General features: G+C 33.8%; 1 protein-coding gene across 11 annotated transcripts in view; it reads left to right on the top strand.

The window, feature by feature from the left end:
- The window catches only part of heph (polypyrimidine tract-binding protein 1 heph), an 862,450-nt gene that overhangs the window by 743,981 nt on the left and 94,158 nt on the right, over positions 1-24,311 (top strand). The window contains exon 1 of one of the 11 annotated variants that reach the window (XM_074175765.1): positions 23,115-23,407. The exons of the other annotated variants lie outside the window; for them this stretch is intronic. Within the exon in view, the coding sequence (XP_074031866.1) occupies positions 23,363-23,407 (45 nt within the window). The 5' untranslated portion in view covers positions 23,115-23,362. Of the gene's footprint in view, positions 1-23,114; positions 23,408-24,311 lie in introns of those variants that run through there. 11 annotated transcript variants of the gene reach the window in all.

Here is a 24,311-nt window from a genome sequence, read left to right as displayed (position 1 = left end):
TAGCAGCAAATCGAAAAATCCTCGATAATTTAAACTCTCGAGTGGGTTTTGCCGAATATCGCAGATACCTGTCGAATATTTGGTACAAACACAATGTTATCGGTCTCTTCCAGTCCTCCATCGTTTATAGAAATTTATATTTACGGCGCGTCTCCACATTTCGATATTTCGTCAGCAAGATTTAAGAAGATTAGTAAATTAATATCCATTCCCTTTTACAAGGCCCAAACAAACAGAGTAAGTCAATCGATTTTCTAAAAACGACTGGAGTTTGCATTTTCTCTCCTGATAATACATGCTCTCGTATTTATAAGGGCGCAGAACTTGAATAACGTTCTCTCGCTAAGCTGGGATAACATTTAGGAATAACGTTTTTAGGTACTCTAGTTGATGACATTATTATTTCTTGAAATACTTATAATCAAGTGTATTTTTATCAGTCTTTCACTTTTGCTTTTAGTATAACCGTATGCTATCGATCTTTCAGTATCTCCATCACCAATCCAATTTCTACTTAAGGTTATACACGAAAAAAGAAATTCCTCAGGTTCAAAGAACAGAATATTGAAATAGTTATTAATATAATAATTTATATTAGAGTCAATCACTACACAAATGTAATTGGATAGTATCACACACGGTGTTCCCCAGAGATTCATTTTAGGCCCTGTAGTGTTTCAATTTATATAATCGCCATCAAAACCAAAAGTTTCTCAATTATGCAGAGATAACATAAATGTTATTGAATGTTCTGTGATTCACCTCAGTTGGAATCACACAAATTTACATTGAATTTTGGAAAATTGTCTTTCATGGTCAATACCAAAATTTGTAAAATTATTGATATACTAATATTCATTAATAATCAAATAAACATGCCTAGACAACAGAACTTATCGGAATGGTTTAGACTTTCGCGGCTGAGGTTTTCAGCATGGCATGGTATCGGACAGCATGCCATGATGGTTAAACCTCTAAAGAAGCTAGCCACTCGCGCCAGCGAAACGTCAGGAAGAAATTCCAAAAATCCACGGCTTTCAAACTCGAAAAATAAGGACACTGAGAACTTATCGGACTAACAAGACAAATATTCGCCATTATTGGGAATATTTTGATCAATACTTTCATTCATATCTTTACAGAACATATATTTATCGTTTGTTTGAAGGTGCTTGAAAGTGAATTTCATTAGTTCGGATTTCCATTGTCTAATATGATATTATTTGAAATCTGTGAAATAACAAATGAAAATTAAAGTTAAAAAAGTAAATGCAACACTGGACTCAATGAAGTCGCCCCGGAGCGCCAATTAATTTTTGTTGTTGTTTTATAATTTTCGGTTCATATTTTCAGTTATTCTTTTTAATTTTGATTTTCATTTGTTATTTAAAAGATTTCAAATGATATATTAGGCAATGGAAGTCCGAACTAATGAAATTCACATATATTTAACGCTCACCTTCTCAGAATTCACTTCAAGAGGAAGTTTAATATTCCTCTTGAAGATGATCACTGGGTATCGAAACACGTGTTAAAGTGTTAAAAATAACGATTTGGTGTTGGGCAAAAACTCCAGTAATATTCATTACTACACCGAAGGTTCCAAACAGTGCATCACAAGTTCTTATCTGGTGTAGACTCAAAAACTTCGAAGAAAATTTCAGCGAAAAAAATATGGAACTGGTCAACTTTGTGGAGCAAGTTTTCAATATGAAGTCGGGTGCCCTCCTAAAAATGGTGTTGATACAAGCAAATATTTCAAAGTAATACTATTCTTAAAGCAGAAAAATGAAAGTTATAGGTCCAAAGAATCGAAAACTCTTACGTTTGAACAAGTCCAGAGGCGCCAGATGAAAAATATTTGATGATAAAAGTTGCTACTATTTCCGGAATATATGGAGCCTGTCGGCCTGAAGAGCTATACCATTTGTTAATAAAAGACATTAAATTAATGGATAAATCAATGATTGTTCAAAGTCTAATTACAAAAACGAAAATAGGTCGTTCTTTATGCATTGTTGGAAAAAACATTGACTATTTTAATAAATACGTTGCATTACGCCCTTCTGTTATCAATCATCAACGTTTTGTTTTTCTGAAATACCCAAATTATAAATGCAATGACAACTCAGTTTGTATAAACACATTTGGAAAAATCTCCTCTACCATTACTGAGTTTCTGAATCTCCCAGAACCAAAGGAAGATACAGGTAACTGTTTTGGAAGGTCTTCTGCTTCTTTGCTAGCAGAATCAAGAGCAAATATAACGAATAGTAAGAAGCACGCTCAGCTACAACAGTAGCTGAGGGTTACATCGATCAATCTATTTCTTATAAAAAGGCTATTTCTGAAATAATAATCCCAACAGCTAGCTCCAGCGTTACAGCATCGTCCTCTTCACTTCAAGAAATAAATGTTAATGCCCATGAAATTGTCAACTCAGATAGTTCAATACATTACAAGGCTCTTCAATATCGCACAGTATTAATATCAGCAGTTGTATGTAATACTATATTTTAATAGAATTTAATTATATCTATATCGATTAAAAAAAACTGCCTAGAAAATTGAATAACTATGTTTTGTTTATTGCTATTCGGTCGAAAGAAGAAAAAAATTTCAACACCAGTGGTAAAACTATTTTTCACTCTTAACAATATCAATTTAAAAGCCTCAACTCCTATTGGTATCAAGGCATACAACTTTTTTGTTCGATGAAGTGAAGCATAAAATGTTGATTTATTCGAATTCTTTTGATAAACAAAAAGAAAAATTTGTGACCTGTTACAATCTCCACGACTAAATTAGTATGAAAGACTTCAAAGAGCATCGACGCATTTCTTGCTTTATTGAAATTTTCAAAGGAAAAAGTCAATAGAGAAGAGCAATAGCGTCCCGATAACCGGAACTTTGTTAAAAATTCATTAAAGGCATCTGAGATCCCCGGCCGGCAAATGCTGTAAAACAAAGGCCTTCACAAAGGCTTTACTGTTTTGGAACACACAAAACACATTAAGCCAATTTATGTGTGGCTAGAGACAAATTAATTGATCCCCGTTTATGAACTGGTACAGAGGGGATCATTTCAATCGTTTGGAACTCCAATATCGGTGGGTTCATTTCGGAATTTGAGATGTTTATAGTAGCTACAATTTCTACGAATTACAACATCGAAAATAAAAATATATAACTTTGATATTCAATAGATCTGTTTTAAAATCTGTTTTTCCGTTAATCATTTTTCATGAAAATTAAAGAGTTTGAAACATTGATTTATGAAAAAGAGGTGCGCTTCTGAGATTTTGAAACTCAAATTCAGAAAGAGGGCACGGATAGGAGAAAATTATATTTCGAGTTTATTCTGTGACAGAATTTTGTGGAGGAATACAAGAATCTTATAATTTGTTGAATGATGAAAAATTGATCACAAATTGACATCTCTACTTTATTGATACCATTATCCAGCCCATTTTCATGAATGATACAGTGATACATCAAAAACGTATCGCAAAACATAACTTCCAGGGAAAGAAATGTTCGCAAATCCAAAAATGAATCAAGTTTGTGAGAATCTAGAAACCGTTGTGAAAGCTTCAGTTTTCCAAAGAGATTATCACCCCCCAAATATTCTTAAACAGGAATGTAAATCTACTAATATTCCATTGAAAAAGAATTTCAATTTCCTAACAACGGAAAAATTGAAAAGATCTTACTTAAAAACTTTGAAATAGGCGTTCAATTTTCCCATCAGATAGATCTTTGTGAAGATACCGTTTGGTAATATAACTCAGCAAACCGATTTTCACACTGATCATTTTCATATTGAAATTCAATAATTTCCACCCTTTCTGGAATTGAGTACTCCATAATTCATAAAGGTAATACAATGATTTTTTAACACTTGACAGAACATACTACTGAATCTTTGGCAAGCAATCGATTATAGCTTCAACATTTATATTGATACGATAAGATCTCAACCCCCATTCTTATTTTAAGAAATAAAATGGTAACCTCTACTCAGGAAGTTGAAGGTATTACAATTGTTTGTTTTTCCTCTTCAACATTTTTTCATTTTTCCAAATAGTTCCTTTCCTGGCAGTTTTTGGTAGCTCACGCCGTAAAAATTCAGTTTTCAAAAATACAATTTTTTTCCGGGATTACTTCATACCTCTTCATCTACCAGAAATACTTTCTTTTCTATTGCATATTGTTTGTTCTTGAAAGCGTGAAAATTGCAAAGTTACTTCTCAAAAATTATACTCAAATTTCGTACCGATTAAAAAATTGTTCATCTTTGATTTTCAAAAAAGATTTTTGCCTTGTAGTGAAGTCCGAACCACTTCAATTGTCCAGTTTTCTGAATAAACCAGTCCGGGCAGAATATCATTCGCGTCTATATTGTGTACTGTCGTCATTATGAACATTTGATGCAATAGTTTCAGACCGCATTCACCTGTCTAGGTTTTTGACATACATGCGGGCTTGTTCGAAAGCTTTAAACTCGCGAAACTTTGTCATTCGATTCGATGCCCCCCTTGATTAAATATCTAAGCAGTACAATGGAAGTAATTCTCATCTGTGTCGTTAACTTTCATTCTCTACTCTCTGTTAGTGAAATAGTACAGCGATACACATTCGAGAGGAATTGTAGTATTATTTTAGTAAGATTTTCGCTGAATAGTTCACAAAACCGCAACACATGTTTCACTATAGTGTGTTTATCCTAACTAAATTGTACCTAATTAATGTTTGATATGATCTAACAATTTGACTAATATTCTTACTTCCTACCTAGTAAAATGACTAATACGTTTACCTTTTTTTTGGTACCTTGGGAGCTGTCTGACTTGTCCATTTAGTCCAAGTCTCCAGAAAACACTGCAGCCTCTTGGACTTATCGCATTTATTCTTCCATCTTCTCATGCCACCCATTCCATCAGTCTCATTCCCTGTACTAGTTTGTGAAGGTTCCGTGTTGGATGTTCGTTTATTCTTCTGGGCGTAATTTCGTACGTCCTATATTGCCTGCCTCCTGTGATTCAGTGCCTCACATTCGCATAAGATGTGTAGAGCTGTTTCCATCCCTTCGTTGCATAATCTGCAGCTGAAGTCTCCGTTGTACAGCCCCATTTTATTCAGGTGTCCTCTAAGCGGACAATGACCGGTTAGTAACCTTGTAATTATTCTGAGCCGATCCCTACTATATTGTAGTAGTTCTTCGGTTCTTTTCTCGGACGGTTCCCTAATGAAAGTTCTACTGTGTTTGTTGCCAAGTACTTTTGTACAGTACTCTGTGTGCTTCTTATTGGTCCATGACCTAATCTGGTTTCGTACCAATGATTTTGGTACCTGGAGCTGGTTCAGGACCTATATATGAAGTTGATAATCCGCGTCTAGCGCATTCATCAGCTTTATCATTACCTGTGATTCCTGAATGCCCCGGCACCCAGTACAAAGTTAATTTGTTCCTGTTTGCAAGTTCATTTAGTTCTTCATGGCATTCCCAGACCAGTTTTAATTTCACCTTCGATACGTTTGTTTACCTCACTTGTGATAATCTGTATGGAAACTTTGGTGTAGTAATGAACGTTACTGGAGTTTTTCCCAACACCAAACCGTTATTTCAAACACCTCGACACGTGATCATGACATCTTCATCTTGGGATTAAACTCCAGTAATACACGTTTACCTATACCTAAGTTATTGTATAGTGTTTATATCTTGACATGTACGGTGTAAACACGTGTTGCGGTTTTTTAAACAGCAACACGTATTCCATTATACACTGACATGTTGTATAATAGTACAACATGTTGCAGTATTGTATGTATATTTTACAATTCCAAATCTGTTCTGACATAAAGAAATATTAGGTAAATATCATTTTTTTAAAGCGTCTGCGCCTGATTTAGACGTAATTATGAGTTCTGTAGTATCCGTCAAACTTAAACATTAAGTTTATTATGAGGCAGTTCAACTGTGACTTTCGATCACTATACATGTGTGTTAATGTGATAATTTGTTTATTACTCCTGTTCCAGAGGTCGTAGAAATATTTAATTTTTGCAAGTGAATGTGAACTTGAAGTAGCCTATATTGTGTATTGGGTGAGCTGCTATACTGTTGCATAATCTGTTTAATTTTGCTATACCGAAAGTACCTCTGAAATATTATCAAAACTATATTGTAGAAACGAACTGAATAGCAGGGGTGCTGCAACCGAAAAATTAGTGTAAACATGTCACAAACTAATGTTTTTGGAATAAACACAGAAATGTCCCTTGCTGAAGTTTATTAAGTTCTAATTAACCTTGAAAAAAAAGACACTACTATTGAAACTGTAAAGGAAACGAAAGAGGAACTGCAGGTGGTTAATCACAAAATGTCTAATCTAGAAGCTGAAAACACCAAATTGGCGGGGCAAATCCAAACTTTGGACAGAAGACACAGAAAAAATAATTGTATTTGGCACCGAAACTTCAGAATAATCTGAGGCACTGATATATCTCAATAACAAGTTAGACGTTGATATAAGAAAAGCTTATCTCAATAACGCCTGCTTTTTTTCGACTAAAAATAAAGGAAACGCTTTGAAACTAGAACTTCTATCGTATATAAAGAAAGTTGAAATAATAAAAACTTTACACAAACTCAAAGGCGAAAATATCTACATTGTTGATGATCTGAACCAAGCAGATCAAGCAATCAACAAAAAACTCAGGAGTTATCTGAATACTGCAAAAAACACGGAGTAAAGGCCGCCATCAGAAATAATCAGTTGTATATCGACTACGAACCTATACTCTTGAATCTCTAATATCCAGTCCTGACATCTATACCAAATACCTGTACCAATAGGCTATAGAAATGAACTGAATTTTTTATACTCCTCTCATTGTCGTTTGTCGATTATGGTAAATATTGTAAATATTAACACTGAAATACTGTTCGAAGATTATTTGGTAACACAATAAGTAAAGAATTCCCATGCACAACCTCAGTGTTTTATTGGGTTCTCTCAATGTTTATTACCAATATCCAGGACATTCCATTCAATTGATTGTTTTTCTTTTTTTTTGTATTCAATCTGAAATTGCATATGATGTATTGGTAACTCTTTTTATTGCTAGTAAAGAAACATATTATTATTATTATATTATTATTATTATATTATTAGTTTTATGTATACCCACAGAACTCATAATTATTAGTTCTGTGGTGTACCCGGTTAGTAACTGATGTTCCCTGGTGTCGCGGTAGTGGTCAGACATGACTATAACGTCTGTTCACAAATAAGGTATGCGGTTGCCATGTTCTAACGCGGTGCCTCGTTTGCGTTGTAGGTATTTGTCCATTGTGCAAATCATTGTAATGAGTGAGGTTTATTTATTATTATTATAAATATTCATTATTATATATTATTAATTCATTCACAACCGTATCCATGCCGGGTTGGATCGGATAACCTCGTAATGGAGGCCATAAGTGTGAAAAGAAAATCACATGGGTCTCCCAAGGAGGCGATTCTTTGACAAACTAAATATTTTCATAACAAAAATTGTACGAAAAATAATCATGGTGGCAGCTTTGCTTCGAACAAGACCCTGTATCCCCCTCATACCTTCTGTTAATTATTGACAGGTCAAATGCGCCATGTTAGGAAGCAACAGCTATTGAATAATAGAAGGAGATAGAGAATCCAACCTGATATTGTACTATTTTTCAAAAGTTGTGGTATCTTAGGTTCGAAAGCAAAATGTAATTGGGGCTTTTTGTTGCATCGACTAGAATGAGTTTAATCCTGCCCCCTCCGTGGTCGGTTAACTCGTTTTTCTTGTATCATTTTCAGGGGTGGAACACCGTACTAAGAATTCAGTCTGTCGAGCGACCGGAAACTACTCATAAAACGTTTTAACGCTTATCGAATGTTATTTAAAAGAAAACGCACATGGCCGCTTTATGCTTTGCGCTCGATTCAAGTAGTAAAGACGTAATGTTTAGAAAATCAAAGCACTATATTTAACCGGCATCGAACGTAGTGTGGTAAAACGATAGTTTATGTTCACATGGCTGACATGTGCTTTTATGTTATTGTCTGGTTCGTAGAATTGCATCAAAATTACCTCATTGTTTATCGAGGAGACGTAAGCACGTAGTAGTATTTTTCATGGTTTTCGGCAATTTGTTGCTGATCGCCATTATAACTTACACGTTAAGATATTTTATTTACAGACAGACATATATACAATCTCAGGGTGTCATTTGTGATACTAAAAAAGGAAAAGTTCAAAATTGGAACCCGTCTAGCGATAAATGAAATAAACTAAGAAGAAAGAAGTGAGCGGTGCTGATTGATATCATTTTTATTGAATTAGGCAAGTCTATTGATATGTTACATATTATTGTTCATGGAGTTATACTGTAGTGTTTCATATTGAAACATTATACCTAGATCTATTAAAATACATCCATTGGTTTTATTTGCACAATCATGGCATTTGAATTTAATTGAAATTGTTTTCATGAGAATGTTCCAAAATCTTCACTAGAAATAAGTAAACAGAAATATCTAATATTTCAATAGACAGGTTTCACTCAATTACACGATTATCAATCAGCATCTTGTTTCTAAATATTAGTTGTCTATTCATCTGTTCTCAGTGTTACAGTTTTCAAATTTTTTTAATGATAACTTCTTATGGGGGGGGGTCAAACCGCTTCGTTACCTAACGCGTTACAGCGCCAGTCTATCTGGCTTCCCTTTCTCTCATGCATGTGTCAGCGGAAGGCAGGCTTCTCCTCTCTCGACGGACAAACGCTCAGTGTTTAGTGTAGATATATACTGTTGACAGTATTATAAAAATCTAATCAGCAAACACGTAATATTCTTTTACTATGTGAAACGTGGCTTGAAAATGATGATGCTAATTTTGTTCATGTACATTATTAATATCATTACTTATTCCTACAAAAGTGACAATTTGCTACAGTGTGTAAAAGCCAAATGAAATAAATTCATTATTTGGTTTATGGTACATATTTTAACAAAATCACGAAACACGTCAAATTTAAATTATAATTTGACATACTTCAACGGAAAAATGTTACCCCTATCTTCAACCCCCGTCGAATGACAGATACAATCCCCAATTTTTTTAATGGGAAGTATAGACTTGTGATATATCGTTTGAAAGGTCTCTTCATTCTCTATTCAAAAATGTTATCGCTTTCAAGTTTATTGCAAAAATTAAGATAAAATGAATTATAATCATGTGGTTACCGAAATTCGATAGAATGACGTGTTCGTTTTTGGATTATTTCGAAATATTGAGCTGATACATCTGCTTCACAGAAAAATAATCAAAGCACTTCTAAACTTTGAATAAACAATAATGCCTTTTTGAAAGAAACGAAATCACGAAATAATTAGTGAAGTTAAATTTTTTTTCACTGATGTTATTCTGAACTACCGACAGAGAGCACTGACTATTGAAATTTTCTTTCGCCTGATATATTTTTGTATTGTGATATTCAATTTTCTTCTCTTTCATTTGACATCTCATTCTGAGGCACCACATTTTTTTAATGTAACAATCATCTTACTGATTCTGTATACGAATTGATACTTGATACACAACTAATTTATTAAAATTGGCTTAGTACACATATACATAGGCCACTAAACTTATAACCGTTTCTTTTGCCATTGCCCTATAGTCTGGTAGAAAGTTTTTCATGATTGATTTCTATGGAAAATAAACATTATATAGTTTTCCATATCGAATATTTATTTTAAGGGTTATTCGAGTAATTTATCAACAAGTTGGAAACTTGTTAGAAACTTGTTGACAAATTACTCACCTACGATTTGATCCCCACAAACTGTATTCAAATAAATGTATCACGGCATGTTTCGCTAACACAGTAGCTTTTTCATAGTGATTTAGGTACTATAAGTTTCCCCCGTCCCCCTCTGGGGTTAAGTGCCCTGTGACAGAATCTTCTCCACACGATTACTATGTCCAGAAGCTAGAATTTTGTCCATCCACCCCCACTCATTCCTAAGTGGACCTCAACCTGCTGATGGGCACTTCAGCAAGATTGACATCTGACCTCCTGCAGTCGAAAGTCAGACTTTAGGTGCTTTCACTCTCGTGGTCTGTTGATTTTGATTTGTCGTGAAATGAAATTACTGAAGTAAAATATTATTATGCTGGTCGTGGGTGACATTCGGTATAACAAATTATTACATTTTCCACATTCCAAATATAATACAATCTCCAAAATTATCACATAGTATTTCGACTATTATATACGGCATTGAACAACTGAGCGTCCTCGTATTTCACGTCAACTGTCGCTGTCAGATAAATAATTGACTGTTCTATGATTGACATCTGTTACATAGTGTTCAAGAAAGATCTTTTAAGTCGCTGTCATTCTTTCTAGAATTTTCCAATTCACAAACGCAGTGTTGTATATAAGAGGTAGGTCAGAGTGTTCTAAGCCGTTGTAAGCAATGAATTTGAATTTAAGTTGGAACATTATTTGAAAAAATACATTGACACTATTGACAGTAATATGTTCACTCACTTAAAGTTAGTTCTGAACCTTTTTATCTTTAGGTATAAATCCGGTGGTTTCGATCTGCATATTCATGTATGAATTGATTTCACATTTGGATTAGGTTCTTTATGTTTTCCCTGTTCAGCTCTTGATTTTCTATCAAGTTTTTGCTGATTGTAAGGTTTTTTAGAGAGTTTAATTTCCAACTTTGTATATAGTATTAACAGTTTTTTTTACTTAAATTTTTTTTCAATGCAATTTTCCACAACATTCATTTCAAAAATCTCATTAGAAAGTTATACCTATTTTTTAAACTTCAACAATAAATCATTTTTGTGGTACAGAAGATAGGTACACTTCAATTATAAAGTTCAAAAAATATTACTTTCTCTTGAGATTTTCGAGATAAAAGAAGTGAAAATGGTATTTGAGAATAAAGTACATAAATTGGTAAAAAATTTCAATTAATTATTTCCTCATTGAAAAAAAAAATCGGTTTTGTTTCCAACTGCATCAAGTTGTTGATATTTAAATGATGTCTTAGTGCTGTCATATTGAATTCTGAAAAAATGGTTTATACGTCGCCATTTTGAAAAACCATTTTGACACAATTCACTAATCAAACTTTCAACTGAAATCTTTCAGTCTGTTTCTGAAAGAAATATCATTCATTGGTTTACTTTCTTCCAAATGTTTGTGTTAATATTTATCGGATTTCTTAATTTTTGCTAGTGTTGGTCGATCGGTAGCCAGGCAGTTCGACGTGGATGCTTTGTTCACTCACTCGAATTGACCGCCGTGTCGATCGGTGGTTCAAGCCCCAGGCTGAACGATCGATTTTCACTTGCTATCATCCAACCCGTATTAGGAATCACACGTTAAAAATAGGACCTCGTTAATCCTTACCTTACACACGTTTCGACTTCTGAGAGTTGTCTTTCGTAGAGGTGCAACAGCTGGTTGACGGAAAAACAGATTTTTTTCATTAAAGGATAAGTTTATCCGAAATACTTTTTTGAAACATAATAATAATAAGTTAGGTTATTGACAGCAACATGATACAAATTTGTCAATAGGATACCAGATTGAACAGAGTTCATTCACCTTTCATCAACATACATTGTTTCTATTCGAAACGATTTCGTCAACTGAACAACTTTCTAGTTGAATATTTTCAATATAGCGAGTATATTTCAAACTCGAAGTCAAACATATAATTATTTCACAATTCGCCGCAGAGGTATTGAGTGCGGCATAATTGAAATATGAATATTTCAAGATATTTGGATTTTACGGACAAACATCCATTGTGAGTATTAAAACCATTTTGCCATTACCGCAATATTGTTCTACTTGTATTAACAAAAAAGTTTTGTTGCTTTCCATGTATATACACCGATAATATTCTGCTGTGTTTATCGATGTAGGTGAATTTTCAAAGGAAAACTTTCCTGAAAAAAACAATTCTCAAACGAATCTAATGGAAAAATAACATCAGCAGCAGACGTTATGCTTCCTTAATTGGCTGTCTGAATATGTTGGATATATTACTCAGGAAACCGAATAAAATAAAATTTCTCTGTTGTGAAATGAAAGTAATTTATTCACTGCCTGAATATAATATTCCCTCGTTATATTACCAAAAAATAAGCAAGCATGCTGTTTTCCAGTTTGATGTGTCCAAAAGTTGGAAGTACTTTCTCGATTCAGAATTGAAACATAATAACTAGAATTCGTAACTGGAAACATGGTTATTAAAATCTGGATATTTCATGCGCTCAGAGAGTGCTTTATTGTTTTACTGCTATAGTTTAGTTCACATGTACTATTTCGCAACTTTTGAATTCGCATTCACAGAAAATCATGATTTAACTGTCAAAAGATGTGACGCACGTAATTCAAGCGATTCAACAAAACAAATTCAACCCATCGAATATGAATTTCAAGCAATAACACAAATAAACTTCATAGTTGAATAAACAACAATCTGCCGGCGGAGAAAACCATCGTAGTTTTCTTCTTAATTATTTTTCTGTTAATTAAAATTTTTCCATGTTTTCCCATTTTTAAACTGAAGCCTAGATTTGTTTTCATTTCATTTTCTTTCAAAATTTACATGATAATTTTTGTATACTTTTTTTACTATTCAGAAAAAATAAGTGTGAAAATGTATTTGTTTATAATGAGTTGTTTATTGAATGAACCAATGAAAATTTAATTTTTTTTACAATACAGAAGAGTAGTAAAAATATTAATTTTGCAAAAATGTTTTTGTCTTTCTACTTCTTCATTATTTCATAAGAAATGTGGGAAACTTCCAAAGAAAGGGGGAAAATAATACTTTTTACAAAGGAGTATATGTCATGTACAGAAGTTTCTGGTAGATAAATCCCATCTGGAACAACTTCCTTCAAGAATAAGAATTTTGAATTACCTACACGGAAATCAGATTTTCTTTTTCAGTTAGTAGGTACTCCCAACATTCTTAATGTTGGGAAAAATAAATAGTTGAAACAACAAATGCGTTTTCATTCAATGAACATTTTTTTTATCTTGAACGTCATTATTTGCGTTAATAAATAGAATTCCAAATGATTTTTTCATTATCTTACAAAAATTGTATTTGATTACAACACTTTTAAATTACATTCATATAGTTTTATTGATAAGGAAACATGAACAATCGGTATTTTTTTTAATCGATGCCTTATGTGTTTCATTCATCAATTTTTAGGATTGTTTTTATTTTTCAGCTCTAAAAAAGAAAAAATCTCGAGCATCAATTTAAAAAAAAAGGTTTAAGTGAAACTCCAATACGAAGCAAATTGTTGATTGACAGCAGTATACTCCAGAAGAAAATTGCGATAACATTTTTTTGCCGGCGGATTATTGTTCAATCAACTATCCAACAATTACATAAATTTTTTATCCATCAGTTTTCATTTCTAATAGGTTAAACCACCTGCTTTTATCCGTATTCTTATCGCTCAATTGAAACAATAAATATTGGTGCTATAGGTTTTAGAGGTATAAGACTATTTTTTATGAATTTGCTGCTCAGTTCAACTCAATTCATTCATTACTTTTTTTCCATAAAAATATGTTAGGTTCGTCAATACACAAATAGATAAAAAATAGTTTATCCATACATCTATGCAATGAAGACAAGTTCAAAAACTTGAAAAATAGAGATAAAGGTCCTAAAAATATGAGCGATAGCTCATTCGATTCGGAATCACCTCTAGAAAAATGATTTTGAAGGATTTTGGTGCAGGTAAAAAATTGCAATTGTTATTAACAAAATAAGATTATAAAAAAATGGTATTTAGTTTTTCTTTAATAACTCAAAAAAATTTAATATTTAAGCAATTTTGAAAAAGTCTTGTTAAAGAGGAGGAAATTTCCGATAAAAAAGTCCCGACTCTGGAAACATCTCCATTATTTATAATTTTAATTTGACGTTGAAAATAGGGTACCGCTCGGTTATCATGGCATGCGCGCGATGCCACTTATCAAAAGAAATGATTTTTTTATAACATAAAATGTCATTTTTAAAATTTGAAAAAATCTAGTATCTTCTTAACACTTGAATGAATCGAGTCCCGTAGTAAAAAAAGTTTTATCACCATTTTGCAAAAAGTTATTCAATTGTTAACTAACAAAATTTTTCCAATCTCCGTTGGCATAAATAATGGAATAAAAGGTATAAATAATTGGCCTATAAATTTTAAACTTCGTGGAGCCCTTTTGATATATATACTTCATACGATCCTGCAATAAAAGTTCATAAAAATTCAATAGTTTGTTAATTATGATTTTTAATAACTATTGCAAAATGAAATATCTAAAAATTGTTGATAATTTTTTTTTCAATTGATATTTAGCTATGTCTGTTTTCACATCAAACAATGGCAGTTATTAACATAGTTATTTACGTAATTTGTTCATTCAATTGTTTCAAACAAATAGAGAAATTCAATATTTTTGAAAAATTTTTTTTTTGCTATTTTGTTGTCTACAGTAAATAGTGAAAAATGCTTACTTAGTTCAATGTTCTGTACACATAGTTGTTTTGTTCAGAGCATCAAGCTAATCAACAGTTTAATTCAAATTATGAATATAATCCATAATTTTTGACATATTCGCATAAAACAAACCCCTCTTTTTTATGTATACCATTTGAACTATTTGTTAACAGAATTTGGCTCAAATCGTAATACACTCTAGCTGGATTTACGAATAAGGTGACATCTCGATCACAATTTTTTCTGAATTCGAACTCATAATTGCGAAATGACACTTGTGAACTCTTATACCGAAGAATACATGTACAACTCGAATCAGAGCGGGATTCATTTGAGAGATAAACATTTCCGCGAAACCGCATTTTGTACAAACAAAATCTTAATATTATGTCTAGTGTACACGCTTCTATCTCAAACGTTTTATTAAATATTGCCGGGAACTGTTTTCCCGGAGAGTTACGGATCTGCGAACTCTAAGATTACAGAGAAAATCAGTCAGTGTATCAAGTCTTTGAAATCAAGTAACTGCATAACATCTCTTGTATCTAGATATCTTGAAATGAATATACATCGGATGCATGGAATATGAAGTTGGTAAATTGGTAAATATGGTTCTTACAAAGGTGTAAGCCGGGCGCTTATGTAATGTTCTATATTCTACGACGTAGGCTTGTTGCTTTGAAGTATTTCAAAATGTTCTCTACTTCAATACATTTATCACATCCTACTTTCAAATTATCAGATATTTCACCTAACTTTCGCATGCTCCTGCATGCATTTTAAGCATGTAAATAGGACTGAAATCTAATACAAACAGGGCCGGATTTGGACGTCTGGAGGTCCCGAGGCAACGAGGGAGTGGAGGGTCCTATTGATTAATTATTTTTTCGGATTTATTTCACTTATTTTAGCCAGTACAGTCACGTCACACATATAATCGGTTTCAATTCAGAATCCGGACAGTGTTTCCATCTGTTCCATCAGTCCCTTCAAACATATACTCAGAGGACCTCCACCGATTCTCAGTATGACATTATTAAAAGTAGATATCTCTGTCTTTACCTCATTTCGCAGTCTACGTTAATCACTATGAAAAACAACTCTCACTAAACAAAAGAAAAAGAGTACTTGTTGACGTCTATTTTTTCAAGTACAAAACATAAGCCCTACAGGAAAATCCTTAAGGCGCTCTCAGACCGGTGCTTGTTCGAAAGTAGCGATTCATATTGGATTAGAATCGCTGGAGATGAAATCCAATTGGAAAAACGTTCCCGGGAAGTCAATTCCACATAAACGCAGTTCTCCGGATGGAAGAGTTCTTGAACAGTGAAGTTCGAGTTGAGTTGAACCTCAAAACGATGAGCGGCCACAGTCCGTCGCGTATTTATGATATGTACCGGTCTTAGTGGAATCAAATGTGCCAAGTCACTTGAACACCTTCCGTGAAAGTATCTATAGAAAAGAATCAAATCACCAACATTTCTTCGATGTTCCAGGCTATCAAGGTTGCACGTGATGTTATCGTCTCCATTCAGGCGGATGGCTCTTTTCTGGATGGAATCCTGCAAATTCAGGGTATACCTAGGGACGGAGCTCCATATATGAGAAAAATACTCCAACGAAAGTCTGATTTGAGCTTTATAAGGCATCAAAAGTTGCTGAGGTGTGTAAAGTTTTCTGGTTCGGAACAATGTTCCACGCTTTTGAGAAGCAACCTTTGCAATTCCAGCGACAAGATTGTGCCAAGACATACTGGTGTCCATTTTAACCTCCAACAAATTTATTGAAGCAGAAAGCGGACCTGTCTGACCTGACATTATTATATCCGATTGGGAGACATCTATCTTTTTGGAGAAAACCGATGCCTGGGTTTTTGTGGCATTGAATTGAATCTAGTTACTTTCACCCCCAACTCGAAATCACTTCTAGATCCTCATTAAGATTTGCAACCTACTGCTGACGGTGAAGATGTGCCTCCGTAGCCGATGTCCTGGAATCCAAATGGAATGACGAGACACGTGTGCTGTCGTCAGCAAAGCAATTTGGATTCTGGTTTTTTTTCCAATAAGTCGTTGATCTACAATAAAAAGAGGGTTGGGGACAATATGGATCCCTGGGGAACACCAGCTTTGACGGTGAAAGTATTCGAGATATATCCATCCACGACCACTTGCAGGGAACGTTCTTTCAGAAAGCTGAAGAGCCATACACAGAAAAGTTCCAACAAGCCATAGCACCAAAGTTTGGCCAGCAACCCCTCATGCCACACCCAACTGTAAAATGAATAAAAGTCAAAATAAACAATATGGACTGCTCCAAAGAATCCCAGAATAGTGAAAATGGAAAATAGAAATTTAAATAATTGGTTTGTCAAAATCTACCAAGTAAAATTTGGCAAAAGGATTTCTTTGTGTTCAGATTGCCACGTAAACAGTATAAAATGAAAAAATTTGATGTTACATCATGAAGTGAAGGATTGTCATTTGTGGAGTAGGGGGAGGTAAAGGAACTGAGAGTTCTCATGATCTTTTCTTGAAACTGGTTTGGAACATTTTTATTTTCTCAGTTTCAACATATTTTGACCGGTTTGGATTCAATGAACATTTTATTATGTAATATTATGCAAACAGTTCCATACTTCTTTTAGGAACAATTTGCATATATGAAGTTGACGCCTCGAATGCAGCACAGGTGTTAGGCGATCGAATTTTTCTCCTCGTCTTTTTCAGTAATCCCCAGACACATCTCACAGAACGTATTTATCTGAAAGAAGAGGAAATAAATACAATTCCGATTTTATTTCTGTGAATACAAGCCGTAACATACGATCTAAGTAGTATGGTAAAGCAAATTGGAGAGAAACATCGTTTCTCTCTTTACCCACCTTGCCGAGCTAATCGTATTTATCCTGGCTGAATCGATGGAGCAACCAGTTGATTTCACGTGCTAGGAGGTTTGAGAAGGAAGTTCTCGAGTAACGTCGGAAGTTTTTACCTCGGTTATCGTGCGTTACATGTTTATGAATAGCTGGAATTTCATTGTTGTTAAATGATTTCGTACATATGAGAAGGATAAAGATTGATGTCATAGTCCTTAAATAACGCGAGAAACTGTCTCAAGATCTTAGTAAATAGCAGAAGTTCAGAGAAAATGCTTCCAGCACTATTTACGAATGTACCAAAATAACCTTCCATAGCTTTCGTCTATTGTCTAAGGTCGAACTCCTCTGAAAAGCACCTCTCCTAAACAGCGACTACAAAGAGTTACAGTTTTTCTTCCTTATATGGATTTAAGATAAGCGATACCCCCCTGGTATCGATATTGTGATCTAGAGACAAATACATTGTTCATCTTAGTAGTCATTAATGACTGTTTATTCTTGTCGCTGTTACATTAATTCGTATAGTGAATTGGTGAAAATTTTGTCGATTGTCACTTTTTCTTGATTCATTCCTTATTCATTACTTATTCAGTTGATTGCCAACGAATCAAGTAATAGGACCAAATCAGAAAACATAAATAAAAATCAACGCGAAACATCGAAAACCAAGTTGAGTGTTTAGTTTGTGTTGCATAATTATGAGTGACTGACTCGTGTTTTGCACTTTCGCCACCATGGCGCTGGCATCTAATTTTGAATTCCCAATCTCTTCATCTTCGAGAATCATATACTGCTGAAATTATACAGTTGACAAAATTAGCCCAATTGTTAGATGCACGAAATAATATTTCATTATTATTATCATTATGAGAGAGTATAAAAGTAATTCGTGTTTTTGGTCAAACTATCAAAATGTATTCAAAGAAAAAGGGCGCTCTTGAAGCATTACATTTGAAAAGTCACACAGGATACCCACTCCATTGAAAATTGAAATGCTACTGGGTACTGATTAAATATGTTTTCTCCGTTACCCAGCTGTCGTACCCCTACGACAACCCTCAGAAGTCGAAACTTGTGCGAGCTAAGTACTAACGAGGTCTTACCTTTTAACGTGTGATTCATAACAAGGGTTGGACGATAGCACGTAAAAATCGATCGTTCAGCCTGGGGCATGAACCAGCGACCAACACGACGGTCGATTTCAGTGAGTGAAAAAAGCACCCACATCGAACCGCCCGGCTACCAACTGAGACTGAACAATCGAGAACAAACGTGTGTCCTAATGATTTCACCAGGATAAAAATCACATTTTTCTAAATTTTTTTTTTGAATATTTTCCTGATAACATTTTTATCACTATCAAATCTTTTTCGGTTGAAACAATGGCAAGTGAAATTAGTCCCGCTATTTTATGTTATGTATGAGGGAGCGGGATACAGAGGCCAGTTTGTAATAATTTTTCACAAGTGGGGTACATAGTCAGTTTCTAGATTTCACCTAAAATAATTATCATTGAGTTCATGTACCATTTTTTTCCTTCAAATAAATGTTTGTTAATTTGAAGGTGATTGACAATGTTTCGTGGTGCATTTAATTAGTTCGGACTCCCATTGTCTAATTATATAAATTGATTTGAAATCCCTGAAAGAATCTTTAAAAAATTAAAAAAGGTTAGCTGAAAAATAACAATTGTATTAAGCACAAAAAAATGGAAATTACAATGAAATAAAATACAAGCAACAACCAAAAAATCAAAAAAAATGAACTATTTACACGAGATGAAAATCAAAAAGTTATTAACAAGAAATGAAAATTGAATTTGTTTTGACTTTTTGGTTGTTGCTTGTATTTTATTTCATTGTAATTTCAGTTTTTTTTTGCTCAATACAGTTATCGCCCAAAGACGATTGTGGATACTAACAATCGAAACGTCGTGAAGTAACTTGGTTTGAATTTTTTTTCATTTTTAATTTTCATTTCTTGGTAATAACCTTTTAATTTTCACCTCGTGTTAATAGTTCAATTTTTTGGTTGTTGCGTGTATTTTATTTCATTGTAATTTCAGTTCTTTGCCTAATACAGTTATCACCCTAGTGTGGATACTAACAATCGAAACGTCGTGAAGTACCTTGGTTTGGATTTTTTAAAATTTTTAATTTTCATTTCTTGTTAATAACTTTTTAATTTTCATCTCGTGTTAATAGTTCAATTTTTTTGATTTTTTGGTTGTTGCTTGTATTTTATTTCATTGTAATTTCAGTTTGTTTTTTGTTTAATACAGTTATCACCCGAATACGATTGTGGATACTAACAATCGAAACTTCGTGAAGTAATTTGGTTTGGTTTTTTTTTTATTTTTGATTTTCATTTCTTGTTAATAACTTTTTGATTTTCATCTCGTGTTAATAGTTCAAGTTTTTTGATTGCTGCTTGTATTTTATTTCATTGTAGTTTTAGTTTTTTTTGCTTGATACAATTGTTACTTTTCAGCTAATCTTTTTTAATTTTTTACAGTTTCTTTCAGGGATTTCAAATAAATTTATATCATATCAGGCAATGGAAGTCCGAACTAATGACATGCAAATGTTTGTCAAGTTGTAAAAATTATATTTATTATGATTCTGTGAGCTACGTATCAGTGCAGGCACTCACAGAAGAGAAAACATATAAATAAAAAAGATGGCCTCTGTGACCCGCTCTTCCTTACAAGTAGCTACTGATAATTTTTTTTCACATATCAAATTATAAATCGTGGGCATTTCTAATAGCACGTATACAGGGCTTTTCAGATAAAAGTATCCACCTTTAATAAGTTTTGTAATACTGGTATTTAGGAAAAATCCAAAAACACGTCAATTTATGTTGGAAGGAGCAAGCATTATGGCTTATTTAAACTTACTGGAAAAGCCACCCCCTCACCCCTAGCATCATCCCTTTTTTTTAATTACTTCTCATATTTTTTATGTAAAATTTGGATACTCCTCTTTTAGCTGATTTCAAAAATGTATAATACTTGTAGGTTAAAGTGGTTAGTTTATGAGATAAACAATGTTTCTTTTAATAGCACAAATTTTACTTATTTTTTACTATCACCTTATTTGCCTGTAATAAAATGGGTTGTACAACAGTTCAAACTCTTTAATCTTTTCAACTGTGCTATTTATTATGAAGTTACAATAAGTGTTCAAAATGAGTACCATTCACTTCCATACAATGGTATAATCTATTTTGAAATGCCTCTCTGACATTGCTTAATACGGCTGGATTTAATTGTCGACATTCATTTTCTATCCTCTCTCGTAAATCATCCAGAGATTCTGGTTGGGTAGCATAAACTTTTGTTTTTAAATACCCCCATAAAAAGAAGTCTAGGGGTGTTAAATCCGGTGACCTAGGTGGCCACTCCATCATCTGCCCTCTTCTACCTATCCAACGAGCGGGGAATGTTTCGTTTAAAAATTGTCGGACAGGCATAGCATAGTGTGGGGGAGCTCCGTCTTGTTGAAATACCAGTAAATCTTCGGAAAGGTTATCATCATTTTCTATTATTGTTGTAATACGTGGGTCAACCCCTTCCCTGAGTAACTCAAGATATGATTCAACATTTAAATTTCCGTTGATGAAGAAAGGTCCGACAATGTAGTCACCTAGGATACCACACCAAACGTTTAACTTTTGGGGATGTTGTGTATGGAATTCACGCATAATATGTGGATCACTTTCAGCCCAATATCTACAATTATGCCTATTTACTAAGCCATTTAATGAAAATGAGCATTCATCAGAAAAGCAAATATTGTTTAACAATTGTGGATTGTTATTGATAAATTGCGTCATTGATTCGCAAAACTCTAGACGACGATCAAAATCATCTTTATTCAACTCGTGCACCAACTTAACTTTGTATGGGTGGTACTTGAATTTATGTAGAACTCGGAAAACTGTAGAAGATGAAACACCGATCGCTCTACTTATTGTTGACAACGATTGGGGTTGTTGAGCCTCTAAGCTGACTTGCCCTAAAATTGCCACTTGGATTGCTTCGTTATTTACGAGTCCCTCTCGCTTATGCACTTTATTGCAAACAGACCCTGTTGTGGTAAATTTCTCCATCAGTTGAATTACATACTTATGAGTTGCATGTCATCCATCATGTAATTCGTTAAATATTCTAGCAGCAGCTCTTGCATAATTATTATTTTGGTAGTATAAACCTACAATTTCAATTCTTTCTTGCAAAGAGTAAACCATTTCAGCGAAACAAAATAAATAATGTATCATGAAGGGGCATGCTTGCCCCTTCCAACATAAATTGACGTGTTTTTGGATTTTTCCTAAATACCAGTATTACAAAAGTTATTAAAGGTGGATACTTTTATCGGAAAAGCACTGTATTTCAAGTTTCACTGTTCCAATGATATGAATGATTTGTAACGGTGACTTCTTCTATGCGACACGGACTCTCATTCATTCATATAATTCCGCAACTAAAAATAACATCACTCAACCCAACATACGGGACCTGACATTCTAATCATTTAAAGTACACATTTTTTTTTCGTTCACGTCAAGCAAATTCAACATCCATCAAAGCTTTCTATCGCTGACACGGCGACTGTCAATCACATCAAAAAACAATAATGAATTACAACAGCCCGAACATATTTTCAAAGCAACTGCTGGTTTCAATTACCTAAATTCAGACGATGAAAACAGGAAATACGAAGCCAGCGTTCAGCCAAATTTGATGTAGAGCCAAAATTTCGGAATTATACCGGAAGTTTACAGGACGGGCGTTTTTTCAATCATTTTAATACCATTGCTGTTTTTTGTCAAACAGATATAATAAGTATACTCAAAAAATGTCGGGGATTATTATTATCATTATTATTATTTGTACCAAATGGTGCTAGTCAGGCCCTCTTTCCGATATACTCGGAAGGGCGCGCCAACATTATCAACCAATAACCACTTTCCACACTGTGGGATAAGTGAACATTGGGTCCGAAAATTATGTGCCCTAAGCAGTTGCAATGAGCTGAGAATGATAGGCTTCTGCATTTGACTGACCAAGATTTCGGTCTTAGTGCGACAAGCCGGCATGATATAGAGAGAATAGAGAGAGCATAATTCCTACAAAGTCTCCAATTATCAGAACAACCATCCTAACCGAGTGATCTAGATACGGTTTGCGGAGTTCGAAGGGAAAATCTTGATATTTCATATAATTTTGAAAATAATCAGGGTCGAAGGAGAGTTCTCCTAGATCTCCAGATTTACGTTCATTGGATTTTTATAATTAAGGTTCGAAGATTCTGGAATTATAGTACCATCAGTTGTTTGGCATAATTGCTTTAGCTTCATATAACTGAATTGTAAAAAACGTCTTCACAAAAGAACTATATTTTGGTTCAAAAATATTATATAATTCTACGACCAGAGAGTGACCCTTTGAATGTCTGAAAATCTGAATTTGAAAATAAATCTAAAAGATCATGATGATAATGAGTTCAACAGTTTATCAATTTATTTACTCAGGTACTAAAAACATCTAGTCGTTTTTTGTTAGTTTTTCATTTCTTGGTCAAGAATCACAAATAGTCCAATCTTTCGAGTAAACACTAGACCCTGGTGTCGGATTCAGTGCTCGGCTATCGATTTTATGTGGAATATCCTAGATCATTAATCTTCTCTGACTATTGCTCATTTGTACAGCACAAGAAGCCTCTGGTTAAGCGTTATTCAATTGTTTTCCTATTTATCGCTGCAAGTGACAGTTCCGTTTGTCTTGCATGTCAATTCGGTGTCCACTTTTCATACGGCTTAAGTGGTTTGTTGTGGAAAATAAGTGGTGGTTGTTGTTGGAAAATAGGCGTACTTTGAATAATGAGGGATTTTTCGATGGGAATGAAAAGACGATTTGGTGGCTGGGTGAGTTTCATTGATATTTTATCTATTTGTGTTTTCAATATTCAAAGGTGACAATCTTAGTTCAATAACATCATACTTATCAGGGAGGCACTTAGGGGAGGCACTTTCAATAAAGATTTATTTTTGATGTATATTTTTCACTAAATTATCAAATCAGATTAAAAAAAAAGGTAAATATTCGTTTTGAAAGCACCCGGCGATTTTGAAAAAAAAATTTGAGTGTACTTAGGTATTTTTATGCGTCGGTTACAAATCCAAAAGAAAAAAGCGACGCTCCCCCTTATTTACAAAGTTACGACCCTTCAAAGTTCAGAAAAGGGCAACAGAAAAGGGCAACTTTTCGGCCTTCTTTTTCACAAGATAAGCTATTTAAAAATACAAGCATTTATTCACTGGGTCACCTCTACACCTTATTCCTCCTTAATTGACACTTTTCAATTCAACAATCAAAATTGTGGAATTGGCCGCGGTAGTAGTGCGCCCGACTCACGATCGGAAGGCCGTGAGTTCGATTCCCGATATTTTTCTCGAGAGAATTTATCTGGTTGAAGCTGGGATGATTTTGCAACCGTGATAGGAATCACACGTTAAAAGGTAAGACCTCGTTAGTCCTTAGCTCGCACAAGTTTCTCAATTTCTGAGAGTTGTCGTTCGTATGGGGGCGACAGCTGATTAACGGAAAAACAGATTTTTTTAAACAGAATCTAAACAGTTTTCTTATAAAAAACTCAATTTAAAAACGAATGCTTGCATCAGTCGTACCAACTATGCCATTAACCTTAAAAACGTAAAATACAGAGATACATAACCAAAAAGCAACTCCGTACATTTTTTAACCTTTTTATTGGAAAAATGTTGATTGTTGAAGTGAAAAGTGTCAAGGAAGAAGGAATGAGGTGTAAAG

This window comes from Leptinotarsa decemlineata, unplaced genomic scaffold, assembly GCF_025532065.1.
Source record: "Leptinotarsa decemlineata unplaced genomic scaffold, Ldec_3_MD MMD2_tig00001064_RagTag_RagTag, whole genome shotgun sequence".
NCBI lineage: Eukaryota > Metazoa > Arthropoda > Insecta > Coleoptera > Chrysomelidae > Leptinotarsa > Leptinotarsa decemlineata.
Note: the sequence above shows the minus strand (reverse complement) of the source record. Positions and strands in the feature narration are given on the sequence as shown.